The sequence below is a fragment of the Neodiprion lecontei genome, chromosome 1, assembly GCF_021901455.1.
Source record: "Neodiprion lecontei isolate iyNeoLeco1 chromosome 1, iyNeoLeco1.1, whole genome shotgun sequence".
Classification (NCBI taxonomy): Eukaryota; Metazoa; Arthropoda; class Insecta; order Hymenoptera; family Diprionidae; genus Neodiprion; species Neodiprion lecontei.
Window position 1 is genome coordinate 28179431 of NC_060260.1, and position 10449 is coordinate 28189879.

Here is a 10449-nt window from a genome sequence, read left to right on the forward strand (position 1 = left end):
TAAGCTCGAGAATGTATGTAATAACGATCGCTCCCGACCACGAGGGGACAATTTTTTCTTCCCTGTATACGATAGCGTGAGAAAAACGATTAATGAGATTGAAGAATAAAATCGGTGTGTCGCCGATACGTTTAACCTTCGATTTGTCCTCTACGGTGAAAAAGACCGCGTCGTACATTTGTGTCACGCGCAATACGCAAAATGCCCAAAGTTTTCCCTCCTACACAGACGATGATGGGCCTCGTTTTGAAAAGGTTCGATGCACGAATGCGGTAGCTGCTCGATCGCCGATAGCCGGGCGACCCGGTCTCTCCGAGGATGCAGACTGGGTAAAAGAGGAGCTAACCGAGTCACCAGGACGCGGACCCCGGGACCGCGATATCGGCGTCGTCTCTTCGAGCTCCCGCGGCCGGCTATCTTGCATCTGGCATTGTCCTCTCGCGTCGGTTGACGTCCGCATGCACACGAATGCAACGGGGGTGTTCGTCCCGTCGGAGGCCGCCGAAACCGGCGGCTGCATCCGTTTCACACACAGAAACCGCGCCGCCTAGCCACCGTGAGCCGGATTCAAAGATGCAGGCCGTACCGCGAACAGATCGGACATCTATCCGCGAGTCCCGACGGCCGTCACGACACCGACAAGTTGCTGGATCTTTTCCCAGATTCTACAATTACTCCGAGCGAAGTGCAAACTCACTTCATTCTTGGTGAGTCGAACCTTCCATTGTCGAGGCTGATCGTGCAGGGGTTGAAAAACGACGATGAGACTTGACTTGGCCAAATCTTTACCGCACCGTCGCGTCGTGAGGTATGGAAGAATTGCCTATACGAGAGGAGCGTTCGACGTTAGTTGGGGAAAAAATCGGGCGACGATCAGGTCTCTTACCGAATAAGTGAAGTGTTTCCGGTTTCCCCGACGACCCATAAATATCCGGATATACCGAGACGCGGAGGAGGCTGAAAAGACGGTGTATCCACATCCACAGCTGCTTGGATCCACACACGCGACGAAAGGTGCAGGCTATAACCATCCACACACCTATACTTGTGCCTTTGTGTCGCCCGAAGGAGATCGGGACAACCTGACAAGCGAAAGGTGTATAATGCGGAATAATATACAACCTTACGGTTTACCACTCTACGTGCAGCGTTATACCTGGAGGTGTAGTCGTATACCTGCGACTGTGAGTGGCTCGCCATTGCAGGACTATACGTACCCTGACGCCTCGGGCTGACACAGCCGGACACACGTACGATCGAAGTCTCGTGTAAGGCGTAGGCGCCTTAACAAGTTCCACCTGCCACCCGGACCGAACTCTTGAGATTTTGCGGACCGACTCCGAGTTGCCGGTCTCGTGTTTTGTCAATCAGCCGCGTGCAACATTCGGGGTAACGCGACTGTCTGCTTCCAGTCGTCGACCCAGCGAGGTCGTAATCCTCTTCAACGCGGGTAGATCATCGGGGTGTAATTCATTCTGCGGTACACGGGAAACTCGTAACCCGTTCGAACCACCGCAGTTAATCATATACTGCGATTATTGCCGTAGACTGAAAACTCGATGTCTTAATTATTGTCTTGGTAGACCGCGAGATCGTTCCATCAATCATTGCTGAAAAGTTGATTCATCGAAGCGTTGGTAAAGCGAATATGGAATCGCTTACCGGTGACACATAGTGATTACTCGCTGATTCATTATTTCGGCAAAGACTAGCTTGTCCACAGGAACGACTCTTGATCGTAACTTTTTACTTCCGTAACTCTAAGTTCTAGGCGAGGTTTACCGACGGTCGAAGAGACCCTCTCTCGGCCACGATGTTCGATCTATTGGTTGTTTGGTTTTTACGCGGGGCGCGAGACATCATCCCTCGGGGGAGAGACGTATTTCCCAATGAGCCAAGCGCATGTCGGACGGTCTTGTATATTGTATAGCGAGCGAGGATCGAGGGAAGTATAAATAAAGTCTCGGCGCAGTCTGGCTAGCCGCACGCGGTCGTGAAAACTTGTCGCTTGTCAACTGGGGTTGGTGAGAGCGGGGATGCTGAGCATAAAACTGGCTTTTAACTGGCACAATAGCATTTTCTCGACGTACCCTATCCCCCGACTATCCCGAGCTCGGGCCTCGAATCGTGTCCGTGTCCGTGCACGAGCTTGCGTTACACCCTCGCCTGCCGCAACCGCTGCACGCATGCACTCACAAACACACACGCGGATGCAGCGGCCGCACGCGGTCCGACTTCGATTCCCGCGTCCCGGTTTTGTTTCCCTTGTAAGGAGAGCCGCGTTTACAATACCAACGTCACGCACGCCAAGGATCACAGGCCTTCGATTTTACCATTTTGCGGACCGATTTGCGCCGAGGCTTGGAATCGAGTTGGCGAGAAAAAAATCAAAATCTAAAAATAACAATATCAAAATGTAACGAGAGACAAAAAAGTTTGGGCTACTTACAAACGGTACCTTAGAGAGCTTGAGTTTGTTAAAAATCCGAGGAAACAGAGATTACTCAATTATTGCTTGACCCGTTGATTGACGCTTTGAGAACGGGATTGAATACCGACTCGCCTCTCTATTGAAAAACTATATTTTTTTTCTTTCCACGCTGGCTGAAAGCCCGGGGCGTTGCGAGGGCGTCGCGCAGTCGTCGTATAAGACATGTGAAACGACTGACCGTTTTCTTTTAGCCCCGTTCCAGGGGTTCCCAGGGTTCAAACGAGAATCGTATACCTTCGGCATTGGTTTCCTTTTGCTTTACAGTGCTCGTATCGAGAATTTAGTGGAGAATAGAACCCTCGGAATGATCAGTTACAGACCACGTCTTCCAACTGTACGTTCCGGATTCGTTTGTTTTTATCGACAAGAATGGGAGTTTATGATGGCTCGTCACGCGGTTCCACCTCTCTCCTTCTCTTCCGCCATTCTCTCTTCCCTTATTTTCCGCCTTTTACTTACTTAGCTCTGCTTCTGCTTGTTTTTCCTACTTTCATTTTCATTTTTGTCCTCATTCGTCTTCCAGTTCTTCTTCTCCGCTCCGTCGCGTCTGGATTTTATTATTTTACTTTATTTTTCATCCGAATCCGCACCCGTTACACCCTCACCGCCGCTTCGCAGCGTCGAGCAGCGATGCGCGGCTTCTGTTTGTTCGCAAAGTTATGGGGCGGGAGTTTCCCGGACTTACCAACGCATATCGGTTGGTGTGTAGAAGCGTTGAACTCGCTCCTGTTTTGATAGAAACATGATTTCGCACACGTGAATGGAATGTTGAATAAACAATTCACCTTTCGTGGAATTAGTATGGGATCGATTTTAAGCCAAATTTTATCACTCAATTGTTCATTTTTCGGATAAGACGGTCGGAGAAGCAATATCTCAGATTTGTATTGTAGTCAGTTTAGCGCGATGCTAAATCGTAATTCTCGTCACGTGCCTGCGTCAGAATTTTTTATGTCCAACGGCCGAAGGTTCAAACCGCAGCGCTAACGAAGGACGCATGGGAATTTTCCGCTCGCCGTCGAGTGTCTGCGGTCTGCAAAGAAAACTGGAAACCAACGCGAGTTGGCTAAAGCATATAGGCTAGCTGTCGGGTGAGGTTGTGCCAGGTTTGCTGAAGCTTAGACTCGCCGATACGCCGCTGTAAAGGATTTTTCTCACACTGCGTGTGTCCGCAATAATAAAATGCCTTTCGGTTAATCTATCGATCTCCGGCAGCCGATACGAACAACCCACTACGAAGCGAGTGGAATTATCGCGATGTCCCTTGATTGATGTGATTGTCGTTTGATGTCGTTAGAGAACCGGTATTCGTTACATTCAGCGATGTCTGGAAGCTGGCCGTACGATCGCAACCCTCCTCCACCCCGTAGATCTCGAATATCGATCAAATCGTACGATCCAACAAAAATGCCCAAAGACGAAACGTACGCGTGCTCAAAACTAAAAAAGAAATCAAACGACGCGAGCACAGATCTTCTGACGTATCTATGCGCGGAACTATCGGAGCAAGGTTCGATTCCTGGTCGAAATCATTCGGGAACGCGGTGTCTCGTGCTCACGACGTTTCCACTTGAACGGATCCACGAGGAACTTCAGCCCGTCGCTACCTCGGACGCAAATCCAGCCCTGGTCACTTTGGTTACGTAACAGAGCGATTGGTCGTATATAAGCGAGTGAGCCGGTGGTGCTGCGATACAACCAACCCACACCGGCGTGCCGTAAGCGAATTCCTCCGGACCTCCGAGCGCCGCGGCATGTGCGTAACGAGAATCCAGAATTATTACGGATCCATTCTTACAGCGAGCGATTATCATCAGATTTTGCAGTCGAGAGTCGTCGTCTGCGCCTCTTCGACTTCACCTGCGGGTCGCTCGTTTTTTAATTGATCCGATTCGTCGCGTCGAGCCGATCGGTCGATCCGGCCTGATCGTGAGTCGCGAGGCCCGATCGGCTTTCGCGTCACGATGTGACCTAAAAATGACGCGACGCTGGCACCCGAGCGCCGTTTCTTTGCTTAGAAAAACGTCGATTTCACTCGCGGAATGGTGACGGAGTTCCTGTAGGTTAAACATTTGCAATTATTTCACCCGATGATGCAGCGGTTCGCTTTGTTCTTTAGCCGCGAATGGTTTCTTCGTTGCGAGACGACGAGTTCAATCTGTTTATACGTCGATACCGTTTGTATGCGGAAGTTTGGAAAATGACTTATCCGTCGAGATTTGCTTTCGACGAAAACAAGTCAACTCTCGAAGCATAAAAATTTCGCAATCCGTTGGTGTCGAGTATTGAAAAGCTGCAGTGAGATGAGGGCAATCATGCCTCTTGCGACGGTAATGAATAACATACGGATAGGCCGTGATCCAGTGGCGCCAGAAGCCACGTCTATGGAGAAAAAATTAAAACCAACGAGTGAATCTGCTCGAAGATATATAACCTATGAAATACAGTGACACAATCGTGTAGCAAGTTACGAAAATTTCATTGAATACTCCGTGGCTGTGGTCCTCCTCTGTATTGTCGTACGTGGAAGTAGGTATAGCGCATTGACAGTAAAATATGGCAAGTGATAAAATCAACTGCCTGCCTCGACTTCACGTATCTACGAAGAGGCAGGTTCTGGGAAGATTAATTTCTGGCACATTTCATCAAAAAGTTTCGCCATCGCCGCTGTAGGACAGAACCTGTAACACGCGCCACGTAACTGTACTATAATTATCGTCGTCCCGTGCTCAGGATGCGGTCGCAGCTTCATTGCCGGATTGTCCTCGGGCCTTGTGCTTCCCGTTGCTTCTGGCATCGCTCCGACGTTCCGGCATTTGATCGACTGTCAAGAAGAGAGGCTCGACTCTCGAATCGGAGAATTTATCGTCTCCGAAACGGCATCAGGTTCCGCCGTGATCGCTTGCCGGATCGGGGGCAGTTCGATTCGTGTTCGATCGCGGTAGGTAACCGCGGGCTAAAACGTTTCTGAGACGTTCAACCACCCACGAGAGCGAGTAGGAGAAAAAGAGGGAGAGAGAGCGGACGCCGACAGCATTCGGAGGGCACGTTTAAATACTCGTGTATACGTATACGTGTATCAATTCAATTGGTTGCATATTATATATTATTGAAACACTTCCTGAAATTCTGCATACATGAATAATTTCACGTTCACCGCTCAAAACCGGAATCTGACCGCTCTTCTTTGCGGACGATCGACACGAGCAGGGAATTCTCTCCTGTGGCCCAGAAGTATAAACGGTATTCTCTTCAAACTCCGGTCGATTATAAGCGAGATCCTTTTGTGTATTGCTGATCGGGAGGAGCACATACCCTGTGACTGAAAAATCTCGAACGGCACCCACCGCTGTAATTATCAAACTTCAATACTCGCAAATCTGTAGAAAAAGAAAAGTAAAAAAGACGGTGCGCGCTAAATCCTTCACCGAATTCGCTAGTCTTCCACGCATCGTCGAGACCCTGGATCACACCTCACTGCGCAGTCGTAATCGCGCCGAGACCGAGGAAAGGGACGAATCGAATCTGCCGCAGCGCGATATAATTATTCCCGAAACAACCGCGCTTGGAATTAATCTCACCCACGGGGGCTTCGCTGCTGGACTTCCCGGACACCCTGTGCCGCAAAGGCGAATAAGAGAAATGAGCGAACGTTATAGAGAGGGACATAAAATGTATACATGTATACGTATGCGTATGTGCATGTGTACACGGTACACGTACAGCTACGGGGACTCGGCGGAGAAGAAGCCGCGGAGGTTGTACGGGCCGCCGTGCGGCGGTCCGCGGTCAGCGAGAATGCGGTTATGATAATGCAGCGGCCACTGCGCTACGCGGGCTCCTCACCCCCACCCAACCCTTTCCTCCCTTTTCTCCCCCGGAGGAGCCCTGCGTATTGTTAGAGAGAAGTGAGTCCGAGTGCGATCACCGCGGGCTTCCGTGCGGTCGTCAGGCGTCTCTCGCCGGTCGATTGCCTGTCCGAATCGGGAACGCGCCATACGGGAAGGGTAACGGAGGAATTTTAAAAGAAGAAACACTCTCGAGCACGGTGTAATAACGAGAAATAAAGAGAAAGAAAAGCAGGAAACGGCACAAGGAAACGTTTCGTAACGTGCAGTGCAGCAGTGCTTCGTCCTAATCGCGAGCGAACGCGTTTCTTTGATAAGGAGGCGATCGTGAAAAATGAAGAAGAAAAATGAATGCCGACGAGCAAAGGTTTGCGCGTGTGTGATAGGCACGTATCAATTTTGGGGGTGAAATCCTCCTCCTCCCCGTCTTTCAGGTGGCGACAAGGGGACGGTGAGCGGCTGATCGCATAGGTATGCCGGGCTCAGCTCGAAGAAATTGTTTCCAGTCCATTAAGCGTCTGGGGATTGAAGGTCTGGCCGTTCCCCGATTTCGGGCGAACGAATCGAAGAAGTAACCTTCGAGCAAGAAATAAGACGGGGGTGGCGACGCGACCGGTGAGTTGCGTCCATACGGCGGTGCTCGAGTCGGCGATACTTGCGCGGGGGTGGTTTTTAAATAATTCAACTGTTTCCATGCATATTGCAGGAAACAATTACAACTGTAATTGCTAATAGAAGATTCCAGACGAGACCTCCAGGGTTATCGTAGAGCCCCTCCTCCGGCGTTTCGCTATCCCTTCGGCCTTTTACTTTTTACTTTATATACACGGTTATCCGCGCACTGCGAGATCCTCTCGCCGGCTGTATTCGACACACCGGCCGCTTTTGTACCCGCGCGGCGTGTACACATCGGCGCTTTTTGTCTCGCACAAGCGAGCTTTCCGCTCATCCTGCAGCCCAATCGCCGACCCGATTTCCCTGCCCCGAACCAATGAGAGGGCCTCGCTCCTTCTCGCGGACGGCGAACTACACGCTAATTACTATCGCGAAGGAGGAACGGCGAAAGGGGGGGAAAGACCGACGCGACGAGTGTCCCCTGTTTTTGCGCGACCGGGACGAGATTCCGGCCTAATTGTTAATTGCTAATTAGAAAACGTGTTAGTTGGTCAACGAGATAGCGTCGCCGCTCCGCGACGCCCGCTCTACGATTTGTTTACTCGTACCCTCGAATCTTGTTCAAATTTTTTACCCCGCTTACAACTTTTCGCACTCCTATGCATCCCGCCTTCCTCCATTTCTGTACGTTCTCATGCGTCGTCCTCTTCGCTTTATACCGTAGGTATAGCCAATTTCTTAATCAAATTATATCTCAACGATCGCAATTTAATCGGTAACCTACGTGCACGCCGCAGCTGTTACTAATCCCTCAATCGTCGCTACTCTCGATCTTGATAATAATAAAATTATTTCAACGGTCATGTGTCAGAGGTACTGCGAAATCAACTGTAAAAAAATCTCTCTCTCCTCCTCTGTCTTTACGCAAGAGTTCTTCGCTGTGCCTCGACGAAACTTCGATAAAAAGTTGTTGACTTGGAAATAGGTATATGGAAGAATGTAAGCGATTGGAAAATCTAATTTGAAGACACGTTGTCAGCTCCGAAATCCACCGACGTGTAGTTGTAAAAATGGAATCGTTGACGGCTCGAGAACGGACAACACGGACGCTCGTTACCTAACGTCGAGCACTTTCTAGCCGAATATCGGGTTTCCTCGAGCAGCAACGACGTCGACGTCGGAACGTCGGTATCTGCGTCTAGCCTGGTAGGCGCAAACAGGACGTGCAGGCCGTGTATAAGGACAGGCAGGAAGCGAAGCCGGCGCGGCGGACGAACGGACGGACGGACGGGAAAGGAGGGAAAAAATCAAGCAAATTGGTATGCAGCACACAACAACCGGCGGGTGGCTCGGTGGGTGAATGGAGGAGTGGAGTTTCGGTCGGGGGTTAGGCTAGCGGGGGTTGCCGCTCGGAGGGAAGATCAATACTCCCGTCTTCTCTTCCACACACTTCCTTCTTTCGTTTCACCTTCGGTTCTTCCCAGTCTCGCTACGGCTAGGTGCGCTTCCAAGTCGGGGATTAATAAATCTAATAAAAAGTATAGGTATAATATCCTGCACCCATACCGCGATGCCCGTACAGAAGCTGATACGTGATACTCCCAAAGTGTGTCGAAGATTCTTCCAAGAGCACCAGCTATGTTTGAAGAAATAGGTACAATAATCTTGGCATATTTTCGATTTTGCAAGATAGCCATTAAAACACTCATAATCCTAATACCGTTCAAATTTCTTCATTGGCAATGGTGACGCATTCTCCGAATTGTCTCAATGTTCATAGAGGTTTTCTGAGAAGATTTCGGAGTCATTGTGAACATCTTAATCGCTGGAAATGTAATTTATGGTCACTTAGTTATGTGGAAATTTGCGTGAGTCGAACAAATTGAAGCGGCACCTGCAAAGCTCTTTGATACGGTGTTCTTCTCAATGTAAATATTTCAACAGTACAGATTCAACGTACAGCCAAATTATTTTAACATTGTGCTTCGCACATTTGCGACTGCAGATCGTAATTATCAGTTGGTCTGAATTAGGTCTATTGTACTAACTGTGCATTGTTCGAAGTAAGGACATGCTGGAGAATATCGGTTGGTAATTATATTCCTCAAATTATCTCCCCTGGGAGCATACTTCGAAGGATAGAGAACTCGCCGGGGCCTCGGTTGTAGGGGCGATAATAATTATGATATTCACACTCGCGCAGTTACTAATTAATTAACAAGGCGTATCCCCGAGAAATAAAGGAGTTGGCTATACAGTAAAGGAATTCAGGGGGTTCTCGGCCTTTTGTAAAGGGTTGCTTGCTCGCGGCTTAACCGCCCTTATAACACCGCCCCTCCTGCCAGTTCCTACCAAAGTTGTTTCGTTAACGAGGTCACTTTATTTTATTGTAATCACACCGGAGAACTAAACTTCTGATTTTAACCCTCTGAAATTGGGGTACTGGCTAGGCGTATTTCACCTTACTCCAATTCTCGCTTTTCTTTCCTGCTGTTACACGATATTGAATACAGGATGCAATGCATTGTTTCGCAGCCGAAGGTGCGTATAAGAGTGTGTTTCCTACGCGTTGGTGAAGGCGGTAAAAGGAATGAGACTTACCTCACTAGTTAGCAAATCAGGTGTTGTAACGCAAATAAGAGTGCAACATTCAAGATGTCGGGATTCGTAAAAATGCACAGAAATGCACAAAACATGAAATTCAACCATCGAAGCTCCTGGTACTAATTACAAGCCTCCGAATGCTGGTGGTACTGATCGGTTGAATCCTGTTTCGGAGCGTGGCGAGCTTTATTGCCCGAGGGGGAAACTTGACTGCAAGTTGTATGGATAAAATTTTTCTGTCTATATTGTGAAAGTTTTTTAATTTTTTTTCGATTCTCTTTTGTTACAGAGTGGAGATAAACCGGGACCAAGGGGCAGATAAAACGGAGAGACGATCCTTCGAGCGGACCAAGTGTCGGGCAGTCACGTCCTGGGTTAACGCTGCGTGGCGCAAAGCGACCGGCTTTAATAAAGCGTCGAGAAAGGCGAAAGAGACGAGAAACACCGGAGTCCGTAGCCAGGAAGAAAACTAACGAACTTTACTCGACGGATGGAATTAAGGAGCTTTCGAGAGCGGAGGATTCGTTTATCAGAAGTCTCTTAGATATACGTTGTAGCTGAATTAGTGAAAAAATATATTCGTTTGTGGATAATTTATACTATTATATAACCAATATTATAATAACCAATTAGTCATTTGAACCGAAGAACCGTCCAAGCTCCCAAATGCAGCTGATCATGTGACCCGCGATCGAACGATCGTAGAATTAATGGGAAACATTCGGGTGGCGACATCCTGCCGGTTGACCCGAGCACAGGAAGTCGGTTTACAGTGGTCAACGAGCGGTATGAAGGATAAAAAAAAAAAGAAAAGGAAAATTATTTTGAGACAATGCGTTAACGATAAAAGTTCACGGCTATCGAGTCCGGGGTTAGGAGTTCCGATGTCGT

The 10449-nt window shown here is 48.9% G+C and overlaps 1 protein-coding gene across 4 annotated transcripts in view; it reads left to right on the top strand.

The window, feature by feature from the left end:
* LOC107223441 overlaps nucleotides 1-10183 on the top strand; it is a 52397-nt gene extending 42214 nt beyond the window's left edge. For all 4 annotated transcript variants that reach the window (XM_015663120.2, XM_046729745.1, XM_046729743.1 and 1 more), the window contains one exon: nucleotides 9848-10183. In XM_015663120.2, the coding sequence (XP_015518606.2) occupies nucleotides 9848-10031 (184 nt within the window). In that variant the 3' untranslated portion in view covers nucleotides 10032-10183. The remainder of the gene's footprint in view (nucleotides 1-9847) is intronic.
* Nucleotides 10184-10449: the final 266 nt, after the last annotated feature.